At 43.4% G+C, this 25330-nt stretch overlaps 2 protein-coding genes across 2 annotated transcripts in view; one reads left to right on the forward strand and one right to left on the reverse strand.

Moving 5' to 3' along the window:
* Positions 1 to 559, forward strand: part of AGXT2 (alanine--glyoxylate aminotransferase 2) — a 43921-nt gene extending 43362 nt beyond the window's left edge. Inside the window, exon 14 of the mRNA XM_018563473.1 lies at positions 389 to 559. Within this exon, the coding sequence (XP_018418975.1) occupies positions 389 to 496 (108 nt within the window). The 3' untranslated portion in view covers positions 497 to 559. The remainder of the gene's footprint in view (positions 1 to 388) is intronic.
* Positions 560 to 8061: 7502 nt separating this feature from the next.
* The window catches only part of DNAJC21 (DnaJ heat shock protein family (Hsp40) member C21), a 21569-nt gene continuing 4300 nt past the window's right edge, over positions 8062 to 25330 (reverse strand). Inside the window, exons 4-12 of the mRNA XM_018563457.1 lie at positions 24631 to 24756; positions 19539 to 19843; positions 16974 to 17116; positions 15809 to 15899; positions 13093 to 13272; positions 11377 to 11419; positions 9670 to 9851; positions 9507 to 9588; positions 8062 to 8223 (exon numbers count right to left, since the gene is read on the reverse strand). Coding sequence (XP_018418959.1) covers positions 8062 to 8223; positions 9507 to 9588; positions 9670 to 9851; positions 11377 to 11419; positions 13093 to 13272; positions 15809 to 15899; positions 16974 to 17116; positions 19539 to 19843; positions 24631 to 24756 — 1314 coding nt within the window. The remainder of the gene's footprint in view (positions 8224 to 9506; positions 9589 to 9669; positions 9852 to 11376; positions 11420 to 13092; positions 13273 to 15808; positions 15900 to 16973; positions 17117 to 19538; positions 19844 to 24630; positions 24757 to 25330) is intronic.

The raw sequence follows: 25330 nt of genomic DNA on the forward strand, positions 1-25330 counted from the left end.
CTTCTGACCTGAAGAAGAGAGGTTCACTCTCGAAAGCTTGTCTTTTATATATTTTGTTAGTCCAATAAAAAAGGTATCATTGCACACTGCAATACTGCATTTTTGTCTTTTTTGACATCTTGTCTACTGGACTAATACGGCTTACCCATTTATATTGCACTATATATATATATATATATATAAACAAATCATACATTAAAACAGGGATGCACAAATCCCAGGAGCCTTGTAGCCAATGCTCCTTAAAAATGATAGCTACCTCCTCTAGTCTAGTCTTGGAGCTGGAAAGGTATCTACTTGTACATGTACCAAGTACGGTACTTGGTATCTGAACATCCCTATTGTCCTGTGATAACCACACTTATTTTACTTCATCATCTCTTGGCAGACATTTCGGTTGAAACCTCCCATGTGCATCACAAAAGAAGATGCTGATTTTGGTGTAGCCGTCCTTGAGGGAGCACTAATTAAACACAAGGAGGCGATTTCAAGATGAAGTGGGAATTGCGAACTCTAGGCCTCAATCAAGGCATCTCAAGTCAGCATTAGCAGTGTTAGCTCACAGCAACCAGATTCAAATCAGCACTGTAAAATAAGAGTTGTGCATTACATTTTTCAATCATATTAGATAATGTGCGGAAATACATTATTTTTTTGTATGTTTTACTTCAAACAAATGAACCTAGCAATAAAGTTTTATTCCTTTTGAAAGTGATATTTTAATTACAGGAGGAGCCAGTGAGATCTCCCTGCCAATATTCTCGATCCTGTTCCTGCCCACTGTTGTGTGTTCTCTAGTTGTGTTTCTGATAAAAAATAAATAAATAATTCAGTGGAATTATTTGGGGTGGAGGAACTTGACTGGCCTGCACAGAGTCCTGACCAAAAGCCAGGCCTTCTCGTCCAACATCAGTATCTGACCTCACAAATGCGCTTCTTGAAGAATGGTCAAACATTCCCATAGACACACTGCTAAACCTTGTGGACGCCTTCCCAGAAGAGTTGAAGCTGTTGTAGCTGCAAAAGGCGGGCCAACTCAGTATTGAGCCCTACCGACTAAGACAGGGATGTCATGAAAGTTCATGTGCATGTAAAGGCCGCGTCCCAATACTTTTGATAATATAGTGTACTTTCTCTATTATCCAGAAGGACATTTTTGCCTTGTTGTAAACTGAGCTTATTGAGCTTGCTGGGGGCTATGGTATTTCGTACCTTTTAGAAAATGATCTTGGGTATGTTTGGCAGAAACGATCCAAATTTGGGGTCTCGTAGTAGGAGAGGCCAGTTTTTTTTTTTTTTGTATAGCATGCCCTTTGGCTTCGTAGCTGCGGTTAAATTGGTTGATAAAATGGACATTATTGGAATCTCTGTATGGGGATTTATCTTTTTTTGCTCGGGGTGGCTACAAGAAAATTGGAGAAGGCTTCCTTGATGGTGTTTGTCAAATACCCTTTTTCATGGAACTTATTGCGGAGTTGAGTGCGAAGTACGATATAATCTTCCTTTTCCGTGCAATTTATCCTAAGCCTGCAGAATTGTCCCTTTAGGAGGTTCGTTTTCCATAATGGGTGATGGCAACTACAAGAATGCAGGCTTGTGAGCTTGAAATGGTTTTATGGTGATGATACGATTGCCCTTGCGGGAAAGTTCCAGATCTAGGAAAACTAGATGGTCTGAGTCAATGACATGGGTGAAAGACCAGATGTGTTACTATTGCAATGACTCACAAATTCTTGGATTGTTTCTGATGGGCCGTCCCAAATGATCAAAAGGTCATTAATATAGCAGTCATAAAAAAAATCAGATGTTGAAAATGTGAGTTATTGTTCCAGAGATATTGATTTTCCCCGTGTCCCATCATAACACCCCATTCACACTGAGCTACCACAAAATAAGTGCTTTTTCCGCGCTGATTGAGATTGAGCTACGGTGCACATTTTGACGCACTACGTAGCACTTCTTTGGGCAGTCTATCAGAGCCTTTTGGGGCCAAATAGCTTGAAATCCGCTGAAAAATAGCTCATGTGCGAGCGACAGGCTTCAGCTACAAACAACATTGAGCTGCAAGATGCGAACATCTCCATTGAAATGCATTGAGAGAGCTACATTGAGCTTCATATTTGAGCGATTTTTGAGTGGAAATCGCACTATAAAACGCTGTGTGAATGGCGTCATTAGCAGCACACCCAGCGTCATCAGCAGCACACCCAGGGTCATCAGCAGCACACCCAGCGTCATTAGCAGCACACCCAGCGTCATCAGCAGCACCCTGAATTCCATCATCGTTATTTTGGACCTTTCTCAAACCAGACCCCTCAGCATGCTACTGCGCTTGTGGTTTCTGTATCTTTGATTTTTACTGTTAGTCTAGGCCAGTGGTGGCGAACCTTGGCACTCCAGCTGTGCCAAAATCCCAACATGCATCTGCCTCTGGGAGTTATGTCTGTCAGAGCCTTGCAATGCCTCATGGGACTTGTAGTTCCAAAACAGCTGGAGTGCCAAGGATCGCCAACACTGGCCTAGGCAAATCATGTAAAAGTCTCATGGTGGGGAATAGCCCACTGCAGATGGAAGTTTGTTCATTGCCCCTGATTTTAGCTTTAAATTAGCTAAATACATTTCAGGTTCATCAAAACAAAAGGCATGCGATGCCCAACAGCATTTTTTCCCCCCTTTAGGAAGCAGTAACATCATAAATAGAAAAGCTTGTGTATGGAAGCAGTGGTCTTTCTGCAGAGGTCCTACACTTCCCTGCTGATTCAGGGATCATGCTCCCTCCTGGTTAAAGAGTTTCAGCTCCAACTCAGCAGGGGCTGTCAGACCTCTACAGAGAGGCCACTGCTTACACACAGGGCACAAGAAACCTTCTCTACAGCATGCTGGCAGGAGACCGGCTTTTCTAGTCGGCCAATTAGCTGCTTTCTGAAGAAAATGAACTGGAAGGCTGGCCAGACACTTCAATCCACGAGCTAAATGGAAAAAATAAAATAGACCCGATTCCTCCATAACAGAGTGTGGATCGAGGGATCCCACTGTTTACATTGTATTCTGACAGGTGGCCGCTGTCAGAATACCTGAGCAGAACGGGCAGCTCATTGGCTGCCACCTCTGATCAATCAAAGATTTTCTCACCGGCTCCTTCGATCAGCTGATCAAGGGATGCCAATGGAAAGGATGCCGACAGCCCCACACACTGTGCAAATTTTAGCCAGTTACTCAAAAAGCAGCCAAAAATTTGAACAGTGTATGGGCACCTTTAGACTAAAGACAGGAAGGGATATTTGTGAAGCAAATTAATGACGCATGTAGACGCAAATCAGTCTCTCATTTAGCAGTGTATGCGATTGTTTTTCTATGAACCCCTGCACTGGTAATACTGGGCAGCAAACTGTAAGACCCCATTCACACTGAGCTACAACAAAATAAGCACTGATTTCAGCAAAGCGACTGAGCGACATTGAGCTACAGTGCACATTTTTTCGCGCTACGTAGCGCTTCTTTTGGCAGTCTATTGGGGCCAAAACGCTAGAAATCCGCTGAAAAACAGCTCATGTTTGAGAGACAAGCTTCAGCTACAGGTGACATTGAGCTGCAAGATGTGAACATCTCCTTGGAAATGCATTGGAAGAGCGGCACTGAGCTTCATATTTGAGTGATTTTTGAGCTCAGTGTGTGTGAAAGAATTGCACAGAGCTGCGCCAGATCTTCACTCAAAACAGATGCACAATTAGAGAGTGGTCAGGGTCCGGTTTTATTCTGGCACAGTGCTGTTTTATAGTAGATGAGGGGGAATTTATCAACTAAACTGCCTAATTGTAAGACGTCTGTCTTCAGAGCTCCCTTATAGCATTGCCTGACTGGGTGACAGAATGAATACATGTCCCCTTTTGTTTTGATTCACCTGGAATTTATTTAGCCGATTTAACACATATTAAAAAGCATGAGAAGCACGGACGTGTGAATGGGCCCCAACATTTCAGCATTTGAGTTCCAGGCTCCAAAAGCAGAGCATACATTCATATGTACACATTCTCATACAAGGACAAAGTGAACATGTATGTTACATTAAGCTCAATTCACAGAGATAACACCTCAGGATCCCCATTATAAAACCATCATTTTTAGCCGAGTTAAATTAGATTTTAAAATTACAGTCACGTCGCTTAAAATAAAGATCCTTCTCCTTGTGCTAACGCTTTGTGAATTCTTATAGCACAATGCAAACATAGTAAATCACCACTGATTATTCAGAGCTTCAATTATGTGCAACATCATGTGTCTTATCAGAGGTCAACATTTGGAATATCCATTGAAACTGAAAATCCCCTTTAACTTGTAAATAGAAGCAACGCAGACAACAGCCCAATACGATTTTCAGGGTCCATGTGACTTGTGTAAAGTGACCCTGTCAGCCTTTTCTAAGCCACAAATCAACAAGGTGAGCACTATTAAAGTGAACAGCCTTGTCTCTGTGCCTGGGGAGTTCTGAGTGCACTCTGTAACCACATGATGACTTGTCAGAGTTTGTAGCCAATTTCCACACCCATTAGCCCACTTTCCACTCCAGTGGCCAATAATAGGGATTTCTTTGCATTGCGGGACATTAACTAGGCATGGCCCAACTGTGGATGCAGAGCTCATTTCTCAAGTCAGAGACATCAAGCCACTAGTTCCAGATTAGGTACAGTGTTCCACAGCCAAGGTTGACACAGGTAACAGGCCAGCCCTTAGGCAAGGCTTTTAGTTTTAATATTAGAAAGGCGGATAGATTTGCTTTACATTTGACCTGACATGAATATAGAAGATGCCTTTGCTGATGACCTACAGTTAATAAAAGCAGAGCCGACAGCTCTATTACATTTGGGAACCTGTACTGTATCCTTCATGCTCCCCTCTTGGTGTTCCTTATACTTACCATGCTGCAGAGCCATTCCCCAGGCTCCCCTTCTTCCAGGTCTCTTGTCTTGCCATAATCCCAAGCTTCACCTTCCTCATGCACTTCTGTCGGTTCCTGTAACTTTCCATAAACCCATCACTACTGTATCATGCCAGTCTGCTCTTCACTATCCTGGCCTGCTGCCTCGCACTATCCATTTCTCACTGATGTACCCAATTCTTGTCCCAGTGACACCCAAACAAGCTAGTGTTTATAAAAGGTGCACATTATAGGGCTATCATCCTTATCCTTGACTGATCATGTAGAGATATATCACCCTGAACAAGTATGCCGGTCAGATGTCCCCCATACTTTCTAGGCTGGATAACTGTTCCAGGTCAGTGACACAAGGTTAGTGATGACAGCCCAGCAAGCTCCACATTCAAAGTTAAGTCAGCAAAGCCACCTCTCAGTTTTCTTCTCACAAGTTCACTTTGAAACTCACTGTTTAAAGTCGACCCGGATTAAAAAAGTGAAAATGGTCTATAAAGATGATTTTGTTTGTGTCTAAGCAGCACCCTGAAAAACTCAGCTTTTGTCTAGTACTCCTCCTTTAAAAAAAAAACAAAAAAAAAACAGCAGTGCACTTGCTGTCCCTGTGTGCTCCTGTGCCTCATATCTGTATATTAGCAGAGAGATCTTAGGCATTGCCGCCTCTTACTGTTAGTCTCAGAAGATTTAGAATGAGATTTGTTGATTCATCCCCCACACAGCTACCGCCTCATGTATCACTTCCCCCTCCCCTTTAGATTGTAAGCCCTCAGGGGCAGGGCCCCCCCTACCATCTTGTCTTGAATTGTATTGCGATTGTAATGTCTTCCCTATATTGTAAAGCGCTGTGCAAACTGATGGCGCTATATAAATCCTCTATAATAATAATAATGTCATTACTGTGCTGGTTAATGTCCTCTCTGCTGGAAAGGAAGCCATACCTACAGACAATCCTCTCACTGCTTCATTCATTCTATGGATCTGTACTTGATTAACCTCTCCTGCTGCTTCTTGATTATTCCTCCACCAGTCACTATAGTGGTAGCTCTGACATGAGAAAACAAAGCTCTGCCTCTACTAAGATGGTCATCTTCACACATAGACACAGTGCTGAACAAGGCATGGTCAGTTAGTAATGGGGGAAAGAGCAGCTGCAGGGAGAACCCAGGCAATACAGGTAACTAGTGTTTTGTAATTTTTGGGAGCATAACTTCTACAGTTCCAATGCTCTTTAGGCATTTAGTGGTAAAAACACAACAAATGTTCAGTGATATATTTCCATGGAGTCGTCATTTACAACCTTGCACAGAATTTCCCACTTGTCACCTTCTGTCTATAAATAAAATAGAATTCATTTTTCCCTGGTATTCGGTTTCTTCCTGAGACATTTGTCATATAGGGGGATCTGTCCGGTGAGTGTTGGGAGTAGTGATAAAGGGGGAGCTGTCCTTTAGGTCCCATGGTACAGTTCTTCTATACCTGTCCTGGATACAGAGAGAAAACACATTTTTATCACTACTCCCAACACTAACCGGACAGATCCCCCTTTATCACTACTCCCAACACTCACCGGACATATCCCCGTTATCACTACTCCCAACACTAACCGGACAGATCCCCCTTTATCACTACTCCCAACACTCACCGGACAGATCCCCCTTTATCACTACTCCCAACACTCACCGGACAGATCAGCCAATCCCCCTTTATCACTACTCCCAACACTAACCGGACAGATCCCCCTTTATCACTACTCCCAACACTAACCGGACAGATCCCCCTTTATCACTACTCCCAACACTAACCGGACAGATCCCCCTTTATCACTACTCCCAACACTCATCCCACATACCCACTTCACTAAACAGCGAAATCCTAATTGGAACCACACAACAGGGAATTGCAGAAAGCCAAGTTTACAATGTCCAGAGTGCCAAGTGACGGCACAGTATTTCTTTGCTCTGAAGGATTCTACGAAATCTTATACATGTGCCACATCTGACTATCAAAAAAAACGAATTTATCCCAGCACATGTACTAAGCAAAAAGGAAAAGGCCAAAAACTTGTCTATGCAGATACTAATGGAAGTGCCAGAGGAGAACACTGTGCCAGGTACACTAAACACAGCAGCTTAATCCTTTCATGAACAAAGGTCACTGCAGTTTAGAAGCTCTGAAAACATTGTTATATACTGCTTTAATAAAAACCTGGCAAATGGAACACTTTTTTTAAAAAAATGTGATTAATTTTAATACTGTAATTATGAATGACAATAACAGTATTAGATAAAAGGCACACAAACCATCTTCAAGCTAAAGAGGCCACTGCTGGCTAATGGTGTTTTTTTTTTTTTTAAACTTCCAGCTGGCATCTGATCGGGTAGTCAATGATCAGGAGCCCTACAGAGTGGATGCCAATCATTAGTAGAGACCTCCACTTGTGAGTGCTCCTATCTATGATATTAAAAATGTAGAACCACCATCTCTCAACAAGGAAACCCACGGTTAGCCTACAGACTGCAGATGCCAAGTAATTCATCTCAGCTTATTGCAAATGTCTGGTATGTGGTTCCATCCTATAATTTGCTCTGTAGTGAGGTGGGGTTACACTAGTATGAACATTTAGCCTTTAAAGGTGAATGAACCGCAGAGGCTGTGATACACAACTTGAAGAGCTGTAGAAGGATCTGTCCATTATTATTATTATTATACAGGATTTATATAGCGCCAACAGTTTGCACAGAGCTTTACAATATAGGGCAGGTATTATAATCACAATACAATTCAAGACAAGATGGTAAGAAGGGCATAGTCCATGTCACTATATAAGCGATACTTGGACCTGTAGAAGGATGAATATGAAAAAAGGTTTACAGTGTTATGTTTGTATAAGCAGGTATGAAGCTGAGAGTTTTGCAGGGCCATGGACAGCTGTAGTCCAAATTGGACTGCTTCTAATGGCTTAGCAGGCAATCCCCTCAGTGGACGCTCACCAGTACTAAAATAAATAGGGGACGGCGTGTGTATCTCCAGCAGTAGCCCAGACTGTAGCGAGTGGGACATCCTGGATGCAGTTTGCTCCTTTGGCACAGCCTGCCGGTCCGTTATCCCAGCTCAGTCCAAACACAAAAAGGTCATTTATTTTTCCGTTTCTCTTTTTTAGACTTAGAGGCTGGCATGTTTGCTGGAGGGTTACCAGTGGCCAGTGCGTGACCCGTGGACTTTAGGTGACTGAACAGTTTATTCCGTGTTGAAAACTCAGAGGAGCAGGTGTTGCATCGCATGGGGGCATTAGACTGGAAGATGGGGAAAAGAAGAAAAATCATTACAAGATGCAGGAAGAGTCACCCGATATACAAGACAAGTCAACATTCAAGCTGGCTAAAATGTACATGAGGGTAATGTGCCTGGCCTTATGCTTGGTGCGGTGCTGTGCCTGGCCTCATCATTGGCGCTGCGCCTGGCCTCATCATTAATGCTCTGCCTGACCTTATGCTTGGTGCTCTGCCTGGCCTTATTCTTGGTGCTGTGAATTATAAGCGTAACTTTCTTTTCTATATATGTACTGATTGATTTTATTTTTAAAGGAAAAAAGGAACAAATAGTTTAAAAGCAGCTCTAGGAGGGCAGCTTCTCTGAATAGCTGTTGTCTACCATTATGCAGAAATAAAAACAGCATACACAACTGCATTTATATGAATGTGCGGCTGTCATTCTTCAAATGGATGGTTGTGATCCAATATAGACTGTCTGTTCAAAAAGTTTGTTTACAGTGTTTAATAGGATCATTCATTATAACAACACATATTGAAAGTGACACAAAATTCAGGCATTAAATCTTAAAAATATATTCAAGTACCTTAACTATTGACAAGAATGAATCTTGTGCATCACTCGGCTGTAGATCCTCAAATCATCTCTGAATTGGTGCGGACACTGTCCTTCCTTCTGGAGGGGGGCTACTTTTGTTCCCCATGGTCCCTGTGTGCTGTAAAGTAGTCACCGCTCCAAGCTCGCTCCCGTGATGGACTACAATCTCATGTTTAGTTTACTAATTTGTATTGCGATTGTAGTCCATCACGGGAGCGGGCTTGGAGCGGTGGCTACTTTACAACACACACAGGGACAATGGGGAACAAAAGTAGCCACCCTCCAGAAGGAAGGACAGTGTCAGCACCAATTCAGAGATGATTTGAGGATCTACAGCCGAGTGATACACAAATAAGATACATTTTTGCTAATAGTTAGGGTACTTAGATGCATTTTTAAGATTTATTTCCAGAGTTTAGGGTCACTTTAAGGAGGGGGCTGTGGGAAGATTCTAATTACTGTGTCTGTACCGTGTCAGCAGATCTGATCAGCTGTAAACTAGATCTCAACACTATTTGTCCTAACAAAGGGTTACAGATCTGGAAGGATTATATGTTAATGAGAGGAAGCTCAGTCTATCTTTCTTTTTTTCTATTTTATAATAGCTTGCAATCTGCCCAAAGACCTCTTCCAAAGAAACAGCTAAAAAGGTCTATACGTATTTTTTAAATGGTTTAGGTATGCTGTGTGAATAAGAACACATAATTACCTGTTCTTCGTTTTCTTGTGCGGCTGCCATTTTGGTGGCTTTCTTCATTTCTTTTGCTTTCTTTCCCTTTACTTTAGTTGCTCTGTAACACAGAAATCAGACCTGAGCTCATATACAGCCCAATTATAGGAGTACTTGGAGATGAACCATTGGGGCAACTTACGGTTTTTCTTCGCTCGTCATTTCAGGACCAGTCATGGTTTCTGTATCTTGGATGTCAACTTGGATGTCGTCTTGAGGCTCTAGATCATTGTTCAGGACTGTGTCCTCCACTTTAGGTTGTATCGTCTCACTTTTTAGACTGCTCTCCATGTCATTTTGTATCGGCGTCTCGTCGTCAGACACCTACAGCAAAAAATAAATAAAATCCATTGAGAACAGACTGCTACACAAGGTTCCAATGATTTTGTTTTACCCAGGATTCACACATTTTCCAAAGGAATACAATTAGAAGTGAATCTTGGGTGGAAACATTTATTGTTAGACCCCCTAAGAAATCTATTTTTTTATGTTTTAGCTAAAGATTCACACCTTTTTCAATTAGAATGTAAGGTGAAAAATGTGTGAATCTTGGTAACATAAAAGTGTAACACTTACAGATATTTGTGATTTACCATAGTACTCCCCCCCGACGGTGCATTTATCTTTATTTCTCCCCAGAAGAACAGCACCATCTTTGATCAGGCATTATCCAGAGCTGGCTTAGGCTGAGATGCCGGCCCAGAGATGACACAGTTATGCAATTCCCAGGCCCTGCACAGCAGTAAAATAGAAGTAAAGCCAAACCTTTTTTTTTTGCCTTTACTTCTCTTTTGTGTCACTGAAGTATATTAACTAATGTCCTCCTGTGACCCTAAGTCAGCATATAGCGGGCTACTGCCCACTATATACTGACAGCGCAGAGCCATGCTGTAGCCGGGTAGGATCCTGACAATATTGTCGGGATCCACCCCATTGCCTCATTGACAGCTGGCTCTGACTTTCTAGAGCTAGAGCCAGCCGTGCCCATCCTGTCCCTCCAATGAGCGTTGGGAGGAACAGAGACGGGAGGGTAGTCCCTGTGATAGGTGGCGATTGACAGTCACTGATCTCTGCAGGGAGAAGCTGTGAGCTGAGCAATCGGTGGTTACATGATCACTCAGCTCTTGGTAAATAGAGAAAGCTTGGGACATTGCAGCTATCACATGTCAGTTCTTATTTTACTCTCCCAATACTTCTCCTTCTATGATACTGGGGTGATATACAGTGATATGTCCAAAATGTGTTCAGGAATCCTGGGCAATATACAGTTGTGTGAAAAAGTACACTTGGCTGCTACTTAGCCTCTTAATTCCTATGGAAGCAGTAAGAGTGTACATAGTTTTTGTTTTTTACACCTACCTCCATTGTGGCCCATTGTGGTTGTGCGTTTGTTAAAAGAAATAATAACAGTGTAATATGTTATGTGTCGTTGTTCATCTGAGGTTGTATTTATCTAATCTTAAGACCTGCTAAGGACAAGATCATTCTTATTATGTCTGGATATGTAAAACCATAGAATTTAAAGAGTTTGTACTTTCTTTTTCACACAACTGCGATATGCCCACTGCCATTACTGCCAAGGGATACATTAGGATGCATTTCCGTCCGGAAGAAATCTGGTCTGGAGATGATCTGGATGTGGTGTGAATGGGCCCATAAGGAAACGAGTCAAATGAATATCTCACCTAAACGCCCCTACAGAGAAAACATGCAACCAAAGATCTCGAAGATCACATAGTTGCTCCACATTATCCACTAGTCTATTCATTGCATTGTACCTTCTCAATCACAGCAATTATGCTTGTATGACATTTGACGTCGAATGACATGTGGTTCTTATAACACTTACCTTACAGACTTTCTGTTTTTTCTTTTTTTGCTTTTTGCTTGATCTAAAGGAAGAATACAAAATGTACCAAGTTGCAAACAAGCACCACTTGAAGGAAAGTCTATGGTGAGAATAATATGTAGCTTGCTATGGCTGATTTATTTCTAAAAAATTAGTTTTATATATGCAAACTCGGCCCTTACTACACTATCAGACAAACTCAATGCCATCAGTTGCTGCACATAATAGAAATATTTCTGGCCAAGATGTCATGCTGGCCCTCTGGCTTCAAAGCTCTTCAGTCACTTACCCCAAACAACAAAAAGTTGTGCAGCAAATACTTGCTCTGGCTCAGATGCTACTACTACTGAAGCTAGATGATTGGTATGAAAGCCAGGCAGCAGGAGTTTTCATAAGGTCATCAATTGCAGCCTAAATACAGCCAAACTTCTGTTGCGACAATGATAGCTTACCTTTAAAGTGAATATGTGCTTTGGCTATGCAGGGGGAAAGGTACAGGTACACGTTAAAGCTTGACAGCATCACATATTCCATCCAACCAATGGAAGCGAGCGATGAAAGCTCTGTGTACTGTAAGTTCTAGTCAGATCTCAATTGGCAGTGCAGAGCCAAGTACGGTAAGAGTAAAGGGAGTGTCACATGGTCTTCCATACCCGGACATACAAGGTATTTTCTTCAGGGTGTGTTTACTGATGGTCTATTGGTTTATGCCTGCCCTGACAGTAGTTTTATCAGGTCACCTTTCTGGTTCAGCTTTGTGCTTTTCTATATGACCTCTCTGAAAAAAGAAAACTAATGCAGCAACCACATTTAAAGAAGCTCGCGGTATACTGAGACGCCGCAGCCAGAACGGATCACGACAATTATGTCTGGATCCACCCAGCTGCGTGAGTGACAGCTGGCTCTGCCTATATAGAGGCAGTGCAAGCTGTACCCGCCCCCTGCCCGTCCGCTCCGCCAGTCAGCGCTAGAGGATCGGAGCAGGGAGGGGGGAATCCAGTCCCTCCCATCACGGCTTTCTGCCGGCACAGGATCGAGAAGTGAGCGAGCGCCTGTATGTGTTCGCTCATTTCCCGATCAACTGAGCCGACCTGTGACAGTTTCATTGTCACAGGTCGGCTCAGATTATCAAGGGTGTCTATTGTCTTATTATAATGTGACTATAGGTGTTCTCCCATGTCAGAATGTTGGGAGGTATGAACAGAGGGGCTTCTATTGCTCACAAAAAGCAACAATGGCAGCTGCTCACATCAGTTTAAAACCAGAAAAAAAAAAGGAGAAAGCTGCACACGGGCAGGCCACAATACAAAACAGTTCTAAAGGGGTCCCCGGCATAGTTTTAAGTTAGCCAGCAAAAATAAAAAGCTAACAGTACGGTCTCAACAACTCGGGGTAAAAACTTCAACACTTTGTAAGTCAATGAGAAGCATTCAAATAAGCAGTTCTGCCTTCCTTCTGACTTTTGTTAGCAGCACGCTAGTTTCAGCTCAGTGATTTAGAAAGAACCATACATATCAGAGTTGCCTTGTATGTGACAACGTGGCTTCAACTTGTATTTACAAATGCATGAAAGATAAAAAAATAAATAAAAATTGCTGTTTTTAGACTAAGATACCGGCCAGGCAACTAGCATTGTTAAAATGAGAATTCAGCAATGGCAGCCTGTGTATGTTCTCAGGGAAGTTTAGGGACGAACAGAGGGATGTGTGTGCTTACTTTGGTTTTAGGGTCTCTTCAGGTTCCTGATCTTCAGATGGTATCTCCTCTTCTTCTCCCTCCACGACAGAGATGTCCTCCCTGACAGAAGCATTGTACTCTTTCTCTTCAGCTTCCAGCTGCTGACGAAGGAGAGCCACCATCTCCCGATGCTTCTTGGACTTATCGTGATTCTTCATCCTGATTTACAACAGCAATACGATGGTCAAAAGTAGAAGCTGTTCAGACCACGGCACACATAAGCAAGGCGCACATACAGACCACGGCACACATAAGCAGGGCACGGCACACATAAACAGGGCGCACATTCAGACCACGGCACACATAAGCAGGGCGGACATTCAGACCACGGCACACATAAGCAGGGTGGACATTCAGACCACGGCACACATAAGCAGGGCACGGCACACATAAGCAGGGCACACATACAGACCACGGCACACATAAGCAGGGCGCACATTCAGACCACGGCACACATAAGCAGGGCGCACATTCAGACCATGGCACACATAAGCAGGGCGCACATTCAGACCACGGACCTTCAGACCACGGCACACATAAGCAGGGCGCACATTCAGACCACACCACAGGTAAAAGGCAGTAGGCAACAGAAAGGTAAACTGGATAAAGAGACAAAATACTGCAATAGAGGAAAATGAAAGGAAACAAAGCATTAAGCCCTGGATTAGCACAGAGCAGCAAAGGTAGGCCCAAGACATGTGGCAGAACATGGTCACAATCTATAAAAAGTCTGGAATTTTTACTGAGCCTCGTAAAGAAGAACAGGTTTGTGTGTTTCAGAGCAAGGAACCACTACCCAGGTTAAAGTTTCATGAAACCCTAATTAGTAAACATATATAAAGTCTCGTATATCCATCTCTACTGTGCCTTCTACCTGCAGGCTTTCTTTCTAACCAGATCTTTCAATGTATTGTGGATGAACCGTGTACCGGGCCCCTTCTGCATACGCATATTTTTCCGCAATGCACTGCAACCCACCTCAAAACAGCATTTCAATATGAACAGTGCACACAGAGAACCACTGTATTCTGTATGCACTGGGGGTGACCGGTGTTGTTCATGTGCAGAAAAATGCAAGTCACTGCATATAATGTAATCTAGATTGACTGAGCTGCTTTGCAGTGCCACCGTGAAGTGCGCCCTACCGGGCTGGACTACAGGTGAATGTGTTGGTGCTCTGTGTGCGGATACGTCACCAAAGCCCTTCAGCACAAGCCACTCCTGGTTCCTCTTACAAGCTCTACGGATGACTGCATCCTCAAGGATCCTCCAAAGCCAGCATTGTAAACTGTAATGACAATGATATGCCAAGTACGTGACCCCTGACTGGAAGGTAAGAAAAATCACCGCAGGGAGGAAACTACCAACTAAATATGGAAATTTGAAAGGCAAAGTGAAGTCTTTGATTGCTTGGTTATTTAGCAGCATTTCCCTCAAAGAATGTGAGAGCATAATACCATATACAGTAACAAGTACAACTAAAGACCGTTTGTTAGTTACGCCTATTTATTGTCCTAAATAAATAAGGAATGTACGGATACCAGTATCTCCATCAGTGTCGATACCAAGTATTTGGGTGAGTGCTCGTATTTGCCCAAATGCACGATGCCTACCCTGATACCGGAACTTCCGGTATCAAGAAGCCGGGTGGCGAGTCATTACACTGTCCTGATTGGCCCGGGAAGCCGGCTCCATGCTCCCTGGTCACTAGGTGATAAGGAAGCATAGAGGCAGCTTCCCGGCAAATCAGGAAACCGGGCGTCGTGTAATGACTCGCCACCCGGTTTCCTGATTGGTCGGGAAGCTGGCCAATCAGGAAGCCGGACGGCAAGTTATTACACGTCACCTGGCTTCCTTAATGGGACTTCTGGTATCGGTGAGGTCCGAAGAAAGGACCGGTACTCAATACAAAAAAACTAACATATCGGTGTATCCCTAATATAAATAATATCTTATTATTAGCTTTATAATTAGCCGTGTTGTTCACCGATTATGGTGGAGGAATCTATGCTAGGGCTAGACATGGCCAGAAATTGATTGACAAGCTAAGGGTTTGTAAATAAGCCATAAATGCACTGATAAGATATGGCCCCTGTGATATCACTGCGTCGCACAATAACTCAATCAGGCACAGTGAACCAAAGGGTGACAACACTGACCTGAATTGGAAAGCACTGGTAAGCATTCTTATCCTAGTAAAGGAAGCACTGGAGGAGCCAATTGCCTGGCAGGAGCAAAGGTAAATTTGGCACAGTGTTTACATATAAAAGTAGTGCAGCCCCCCTATAATTAAGCCCTATTAGCACGCTAAACGCATCAGTGGAAGGGTTTGGGTGGACTGTCCATCACTGTAAGCAGTTTTGGTATGCAAGGAATCAGTTGTGGGCGGCTTCACTACTTTTGTAAATAAACAGTGTGGAGGAGTGAATGGACACAGAGGGTGGCCGGCACCCGTGGCTGTAGGGAGAGAGGCACAGGGTGGTTTCAATATGGGAGTATATGTGCGTATATACATTCTTGCCCACTGAACGCACCAATTCCCATTGCATGATGGGCATTGCAGTTTTTTTTACAGCAGGACCGAACTGTAAAAGAAGTGATGTCTGTGCTTCCTCCTCACACTGCCTGGACATAACTGCTTTTCTCCTGTATCTGGCGTTGATATCACAGACATTGGTTAGATAGTCAGACTCACGCTTTATCGGTCTTGAAGGCCTTGTCACAAGCAGGGCAGTAGAGGTCATCGTAGAATTCCTCCTCTTCATCTCCTTCATCGCTGGCTTTGCCTGATCAGAGAACAAATTCGCTGTGACGTTGCAGTTTACTTCATATCTATCTATCTCATTCAACTAATGGTGGCCTTACACACTACACTCTGATTTGTACAATCTCTATTATATTTACCAAAACTGTAAGATGAGGACAAACCTAAACAATCCACCTTCAATTTTTTAAATGTTGGTCGATCTAAAGAAGATCAGATTGTTTAGTTTATGGTCAGCGCAAGTCTGACAGCTAAAAGTAGTTACATGAAGATTATAGGAAGACAAAAACCATTCAAGTAATAGGTCACAGCAAGCAATCAGTGTGATTACCCTCCGATAGAAGCTGCACACATTTATGGAGCAGTGAAACCTAACAGATTCACTGAACCTCTGCCTTAAAATGGAACATGGCACAGCTAAGGGACTAGCCGCTTCCAACAGAGCCGAATCATTTTTTTTCTGTTCCATTTAAAGTAAACAGGACACAAAACTACATCCAAAATTCCCCAGTTCCAGATAGAGTGAGAAGTAGTTACTCTGGAGAGATTTCCTCTCACTTCCTGTTGTGCTTCTGGGACAGGAAGTAAAAGAAGATCTCCCCAAATGGGACAAAGCCATAAAAAACAGACTGGAAAAGTCTGTGAAGGTTCTCATTCATCCAGGTCATGGTATATCTATAAAAATAAGTCAAGGCAACTGGGCTTTCTGTGTTTTTTTCTTGAAGACGTTTCACTGGTCAACCAGCTTTCTCAATTCAGAATGACTTGCACAAAAATTATCTGGGGGGTGAGACTTCTATTGTCTGCCACATAAAATGCTGTTCTAACACCTCTCTGGGCAGATTAATAACACCTCCTAGACTCCAATTATGTAAATGCATACAACACGTGTCACCTTGGCCTTTGTATATCACATGGGACACAAATCTAATGTGATAAACTTTATACTGGTCTTGGAGATATCACAACATATAAATAAGTTGCCTGACACATGTGAAACTTTCCCAAACTGAACACATTGAGATGTTAAAAGCTTCTCCTATGAGCGAGATCTCCCATCCCCTTTATTATGATTATCACAGTGTTACTCTCTAACCATTCTGCTGTTCGTCTGCCTCCTCTTCATAATCCTCCGTCCCATCTCCAAACTCCTTGTCATACTGAGCCTCCATCTGCTGCAGCTCTTTCTCCAGCTCAGACATGGCCATCCAGCTCTGCTCCTTGTACTGATCTGCCAGCCTGTGGGAAGTGAAAAGCAAAACTTAATGCCGTACCAAGACAAGACAACACAGAAGGTTTTAAAAGATAGTAAAGCATAAAAAAACAAATAAGGGTGCATCCAAGCGGCTGCAGAGACTACAGTTGGGTATACAGGTTTCTATTTTTGGCTGGGTTAGTGGGTGGGTACCCCTACTGCAAGGGTTAAAATACTGGATTTCTGCTTTAAAGGAGAACTATGGGGTTAAGGCTTTTCCCCATAGTTCTCCTTAGGGTAACAGGAGGACACAAACTAGCGTCCTCCCATCACCCTAGGCTGCTGCTCGCGGTATACTGAGGCGCCGCAGCCGGAGCGGATCCCGACGTAGATGACGGGATCCGCCCAGCTGCGTGACTGACAGCTGGCTCTGCCTATCTAGAGGCAGAGCCAGCTGTACCCGCCCCCTCCCGTCCGTTACGCCAGTCAGCGCTGGCGGATCGGAGCAGGGAGGGGGGAATACAGCCCCTCCCCTGTCACGGCAGAGAGCCGTGACAGGATCGAGAAGTGAGCGAACACCGGCATGTGTTCGCTCACCTCCCGATCTACTAAGCTGACCTGTGACAGTCTCATTGTCACAGGTCAGCTAGAACTATGAGGTGAGTGAAAAGCACTCACCTTATAGTTCTCCTTTAAATTGCTCCCCAGAAGGGCTATTCCAGGACTAAAATATGTCCCCAGTCTTCTGGGTTGAATGACAAGTCATCCTGTGAGAGCAGGGCATCATAGACCCCACCCCCTGAGGAGGTGTCACTGCTATGCCTTTAACTAGAGGGCATCAATACACTTTTGTCATCAGATCAGCACTGCTCTCTGCATCAGTGGACCGCCATAAATGTCAGAAAAGTGGCAGAACTCCTTATGTCTACACTTGTTCAAGGTCAGCTTCTCGGACAGCGCTGAAGCCAAAACATTAGAATATCAGCCAGGAAAATAGCATTCTCAAAAAGTAGAGCTTAGCTAGCCTCTGTTATTCCGTCATGCCAACACTCATCCTCTATAAAGTCCCTTCCACCCCTCCTGTATAAAAAGTGCCAAGCTTCATTTACCATCTTCAGGTTCCAGCGATGTCCGTAGCTTCCAGTCCAGCTCTGGAGGTCCTTTCCAGGACACCATCATTTTGCCATTTCCTCTGAGCCAGTCTGTTTACATGCTACCCTAGGGGGCATGTCATCACACCGGCTGGGCTCACAGTAACTCCAGGACTGAATGCCGCTCACTCCTGCAAAATGTTACATTGTACCAAATTTGGGTGAAAAGCATTTGTCTTTGACAAGTGTAAAGGTGCCCATACGCTTTGCGATTATCGTTCGAAAAACGAACGTGATCGGGTTTTCGTACCATAAAATCGGCCAGTTGATGGGAAGTGAATGATCATAAATACTGTACAACTGTGCGAATTTCCTCGATCGGTCAGGCTGGAAAACGTTTTTAGAATCGTACAAAATTAGATGGATTAGTGGTGTTTCACTGAGACCCCACTCACACTGAGCGATTTGTAGCGCGATTTCAGCTCAAAAATCGCTCAAACATCAGCTCAATGTAGCATGTCCAATGCATTTCAATGGAGCTGTTCACATTTCACAGCTCAATGTCGCCTGTAGCTTAAGCTTGTCGCTTGAACATGACCTATTTTTCGGTGGATTTCATTCCATTTGGCCCAATAGACTTCAATGGAGTAGCTCAATGTCGCACGAATTTGCGAGACATTGTCGCGCTACAGAAGTGTCAATTTTGCACAGAAATATAAGCAAGAAACAGGAAGAGGAATTATGTCACATCAAGACCGCTTTTGATTGGATACAGCCCAATGTAGCAGCTATGAAGTCCATACCAAAAGTAGCGCGACAAAATGTGCACTGTAGCTCAATGTCTCTCAAAGTAGCTCAGCTCAAATCAGCGCTGATGTAGCTCAGTGTGAATGAGGTATTAGTGTGATCTGCATTTCAATAGCTTATTTCTAGTGTAAAGGCGATACTAGTCTTTTGGACCCGGAGCAGCTTGTGTGATAGCAATTACAGTTAAAAAAAAAAAAGTTTGTAAAATATTAAATGAAATACATGTAAAAATAAAATTAAAAAAATGTTTTTAAAGTCCGCCGTGCGTCTTCACGTAAACACGAGTCGGGTACGGTTACGTATGAAAACGACGATCGCGCTACACATGTTGGGTGTCGCAGAGCACGCCGGAGTGAGAGCAATAATTCTAAGGCCAATATTTATGTGCATCTGTAAACGGATGACCTGTGGGGGCCTTTAAAGCGTCATCTATGGACTTTTTGGAGTACTGAATTTTGTTGTAGTTTCACAGACGCACATAATTTTTAACCTGGGCATGTTGGGTATCTATTTACTCGTTGTAACCTCATCTTTTATAAAAAATGATACATACACTAACTCTACTCACTTGGAATTCTGTATCTTCTGCTGTCTTCGCAGTTCCTCTACCTTTTTGGCTTTCTCTGCATTTTGCTCTTCCACCAGCTTCCGATGGGCCTGGACTCTCTTGTCCCTTTTTCTGACAAACGCCACCAGCTCTCGGACCAGCTCGTTCCTCTCTTTCCGGGCCTTGTCCCGGGTTTTCTTGTTTTCCTTCTCCATGGCCCTTTTCTCCCAGCGATTGGAGGCCTGCCGGGTGTCATACTCCTCTTTCCAGGCAAAGTTCTTTACCGTGCAGAAGCTCTGCCAGTAAGCATAAAAGGCGTGCACTACCTGTAAGGAAATACAATAATAAATGTACTGAAGTCTAAACAAAATGACATTGTTTCCCGATGGGAAACTTCAGCTAACCAGCCATTTATTTAACACAGCCAGAAAAGTTAAGAAAATGTAAACATTTTACACTGCATCATTTTTCTTGTTCCTGCTTTTCCTCAAATACTCCGGAATTCTCAGCGTTTTACCAGTTCAAAATCCATTGCAGTAAAGAACATCACTGGCACACCCCTAAATGTTCATCTAGATCAGGGGTAGGCACTACATCTGTGGAGAAACTACAAATCCCTGCATGCTTCTGCCACTGGGAGATATTCTGTTGCTGTCAGAGTCTTGCAATGCCTCCTGGGACTTGTAGTTCCACAACAGCTGAAGTGCTGAGGTCCCCTGATCTAAGTCAGAATATTCATAAGGTCCCCTATAGCAGGGACAGAGGTAAATGCTTCAGCTTTCTCTGTAAAGAGCCATGTAGATTATACAGGGACAACTACCTGGAGTTGGACTTTAAAGCAATGGTGGGTCTAACATGCTGTTAAAGCAAGTTAATGTCAAGTCACCTTTAAAGCTCAACCCTGGGCAGATATAAAAAGACACAAATAATGCAGTTCTGTAATCAATTCATCAGTAAATGCATTTTTATGCAGTGAATAAGACTTGGAATTTGCCTCTTGCAATCCCTGTACAGTAGAGCTCAGACCGGGAGATGGAGAAGCAGCACAAGCTTCAATTTAGTTGTGCCACTATGCTGTGTCATGTGGTACTGAGAGAAATTAGACTGTGGGATGCGCTCATCGGTGTTATGCTTCACCTTTCACTGTCCAGTGACAGACCGTGGAAGGGACGAAGTAAAGTGAACTTCAGCAAAGAAAAATGTCGGGTCTCCTTCCCTGCTAGGCACGGCTGTATAAATCTCAGAAGTGGATGCACAGAACCTTTGGGGGGTAAAGCAGCTCCCATATAGATATTGAATCTGTGTATTAAGAGATTTGCGTGAAGTTAAAAGGAAAACAGGCATGAGTCAAATACAGTGGCTGCAATAGCAAACTTCTCTATATGAAGATGCTACTAGCTCGGCTATCATTCTTGCTCTCTTTCATCAATACTTTAAAAGGAGAACTATGGGGTCAGTGTTTTTCCCCATAGTTCTCCTTAGGGTAACGGGAGGACACAAACTAGCGTCCTCCCGTTACCCTAAGCTCAGTATACCGCGAGCTACAGCTGGGGGCCAGAGTGGATCCCGACTTAGATGACGGGATCCGCCCAGCTGCGTGAGTGACAGCTGGCTCTGCCTACCTAGAGGCAGAGCCAGCTGAACCCGCCCCCTCCCCCGTCCATTCCGCCAGTCAGCGCTGGCAGATCGGAGCGGGGAGAGGGGAATCCAGCCCCTCCCCCTGTCACGGCAGAGAGCCGTGACAGGATCGAGAGGCAAGCGAACCCGGTATGTGTTCGCTCACCTCCCGATCTACTGAGCCGACCTGTGACAGTCTCATTGTCACAGGTCGGCTAGAACTATGAGGTGAGTGAAAAGCACTCACCTCATAGTTCTCCTTTAACTTGCTAATCCCAAACAAGCAGGCAGATAAGAACGTCCGATATTTCTGACTTGAATACTTCTACAAGGAAAGTGACTCTAAAGCCAATCGGAGGGTATGACAACCAGATAAGCTACAGTGGGAAGAACGCCAACTTTATTTCAAAGCATGATATCCATTCTCACTACATGGAAGAGGCCCTCCACATCCATGATTATTTAAGTGGAAGAGTTTAATTCAGCATTACTTTGTGTCAACTTCCATATTCCTCTGGGGGCTCTCCACCATTATTTGATAAGATCTGGGTCCCATGGTCTCCCTCACCACTTGCAGCTACACCCCCAGTGTCCAATAAAGCAGAACTGTAATCTTACTTATTTATCGTGTATGCAACTGTTGTAATCCTATGCCCTCTGACTCAGGGTAAGTTCTCCAATCAGTAAACACAAACATTCCCCCGTTACCTTCCATGTTCCTAATGTCTCAAGAAATAAATGGACACTAGGGAAACTACTCTGTACACTTTTATGTATCCATTAATGCAGAAGGCTTGGAGTTTAAGTGATAGCCAAAAAAAGATAACTTACATTTTAAAGGATGCAATCTTCTGGGATTAATTAGATCCTTTTGCCAGGCTTTATATGGATAAAGGGATCCAAGGAATCCTGAAAGACTGTATCTTTAATAAAAGTTCAACTTTTTAAGGTTAGCCAATAAAGGGGAGAATAAATGTCAGTCAAAGTACCGCAGCGCTGAATACTGAAAAATGGCCTGGATGGGAAGGGGGTTTAACACCGCGGATGTCAACTGGTTAAACTACAAACTTCCAATAATGGATGGCAAACATGGTACAATACACTACTACTGCTATGTGCCCATTAACGAAAGACTTAGTTCATACCACAGCATTGCATTAATCGCACCGTACCTTACAATTAATGTATACTATCGCACAGCGCACCTAGTGAGCATTACCATGCGATAGGTGTGTTGTGTTGCCATTCAGTTGAATGGCAGCCCAATGCACCTCCCGGCCACCCAGCACTGCAGCACAAACACGCAGTACATGTACTACTTCTTTACACCGCAAATGCATAGTATTGCATTGATGCATGTTGCACAGCAGTCGGGAGGTGCATTGGGCTGCCATTCAAATGAATGGCAACGCAATGCACCTAGCAAATAGTAATGCATGCTAGGTGCACGGTGTGATTAATGCAACGCTGTGGCTGAGCATGCCCTAGGGGCTTCATTTAGAAAACTGTATGAATTTCCTATACATGTCAGCACCATCTAGATTCTAGGAGCATTAGTGCCATGCAAATGTCATCTGCCCGGCTATATGCTGCAGTCATTCAAGAATGTCTGGAAATGGAGTATGAACTGTCTGCAGATATTCATCCCACTTCCACCATACGCAGGAATACTTGCATAGGTCCCTGTAGGATGGAGATACTGCTGAGAATTGTGGCATCGGCTTACCTCAGGAGGAATATCAACAGTTACATTAGGTTTTGTTACCTGTATGATTACTTCCTCTACTAAGATGTATTAGAAAAGACTTTCTGAAGCTGCCAATGACATGAGATTGTCTGTTGACCAGGCCAAGATTAGCCTATGGTCATTCTATGCCTCTGGACACTCAGTTATCCCTGTAAACACCCTTATCCTCACCCCAGCATTGTATTAGGGTGAGGATGAGCAGTGTGTGGTCAGTCAAAGCCTTAGAAAAACTAAAGCGGAATAAATAGGAACACAGTACCGTGTCATAGTCACTCTGGGAGTCTCCAAACGATGGGTATTCCTCTGCTTCCTCCATATTGATCTTACTTTCCATTTCCTCCTTCACAATCATCTCAAAGACTCGACGGTATACGGCATAGAAGCCCTGGGAGGAGAAGGCATCACACCGTTATTTGCTGGAACACAGGACAGCTGTCATATGACATACATTAAAGCAAATAAAGTCCTGCATCTTCCATCAGAACCACAAATTTGTAACTACCCGGCTCTACAGGGAGAACCTGGAGTTCTATGTATCGTTTTCATAAGTTTATCAAATTTTAGCTATCAATGGGATATGTGAAATTAAGCAAATATGTGATGTATGATGGGAAACATCAGAAAGGCAGAATAACAAATCTATCATAGGAAGAAAAAGAGGTTTAAAAAGAAATGCTCATCCAGCAGCTTCACATGCAACTAACGGTTCCTAAGGAGTAAAAGATACCGTCGCTAAGTGGCACATTGCTGATTCCCACCCGAGAGTCGCTTTTCTGGCTCTCTAACATGGCACAAATTAGTCTTAGCCTTTCAACCTCCAAAGTGATACATTAAGACATCGTACAGGTTAAAAACTGTAAAACTTAACCTACTTCTATACCTGTGAAAGTCTCGGCATCCACCTCTGAATAGACAAGAAAATCTGGGGTAGCTGGTGCCTAATGGAGGGGTTCAGTTCATGGATGAAATACAAGTTTAATGTCCAACCTTCCAAAGGCTGACAAGATACCTCAGGGGCCTGCTATGTCTCTTAATGAATGATGATGTTTAGTTCACATAGGAAAGAGACTTCTAATATACATACTGAAGAAGGGAAAATAAAAAAGACTACATATAAGGCTTGTTATATTCCCTTTAGAGAAGTTAAAATTGAATCTAAACTGAAAAATAGAAAAATGCCCCAATATTAGCCAATCCTCTTTCACATACACTGAGGGACTCACTTTTGCAATAAAGGCTTTTTCTTGTGCAATGTTTACCTATTGAGCCTGTCAGTTAAGCACTTCCTGCCCTGGGGAGGGACCATGCAAATGTCATCTGCCCGGCTATATGCTGCAGTCATTCAAGAATGTCTGGAAATGGAGTATGAACTGTCTGCAGATATTCATCCCACTTCCACCATACGCAGGAATACTTGCATAGGTCCCTGTAGGATGGAGATACTGCTGAGAATTGTGGCATCGGCTTACCTCAGGAGGAATATCAACAGTTACATTAGGTTTTGTTACCTGTATGATTACTTCCTCTACTAAGATGTATTAGAAAAGACTTTCTGAAGCTGCCAATGACATGAGATTGTCTGTTGACCAGGCCAAGATTAGCCTATGGTCATTCTATGCCTCTGGACACTCAGTTATCCCTGTAAACACCCTTATCCTCACCCCAGCATTGTATTAGGGTGAGGATGAGCAGTGTGTGGTCAGTCAAAGCCTTAGAAAAACTAAAGCGGAATAAATAGGAACACAGTACCGTGTCATAGTCACTCTGGGAGTCTCCAAACGATGGGTATTCCTCTGCTTCCTCCATATTGATCTTACTTTCCATTTCCTCCTTCACAATCATCTCAAAGACTCGACGGTATACGGCATAGAAGCCCTGGGAGGAGAAGGCATCACACCGTTATTTGCTGGAACACAGGACAGCTGTCATATGACATACATTAAAGCAAATAAAGTCCTGCATCTTCCATCAGAACCACAAATTTGTAACTACCCGGCTCTACAGGGAGAACCTGGAGTTCTATGTATCGTTTTCATAAGTTTATCAAATTTTAGCTATCAATGGGATATGTGAAATTAAGCAAATATGTGATGTATGATGGGAAACATCAGAAAGGCAGAATAACAAATCTATCATAGGAAGAAAAAGAGGTTTAAAAAGAAATGCTCATCCAGCAGCTTCACATGCAACTAACGGTTCCTAAGGAGTAAAAGATACCGTCGCTAAGTGGCACATTGCTGATTCCCACCCGAGAGTCGCTTTTCTGGCTCTCTAACATGGCACAAATTAGTCTTAGCCTTTCAACCTCCAAAGTGATACATTAAGACATCGTACAGGTTAAAAACTGTAAAACTTAACCTACTTCTATACCTGTGAAAGTCTCGGCATCCACCTCTGAATAGACAAGAAAATCTGGGGGAGCTGGGGCCTAATGGAGGGGGTCCGTTCA

The sequence above is a fragment of the Nanorana parkeri genome, unplaced genomic scaffold (assembly GCF_000935625.1).
Source record: "Nanorana parkeri isolate BGI_ZX_2015 unplaced genomic scaffold, ASM93562v1 scaffold666, whole genome shotgun sequence".
NCBI lineage: Eukaryota > Metazoa > Chordata > Amphibia > Anura > Dicroglossidae > Nanorana > Nanorana parkeri.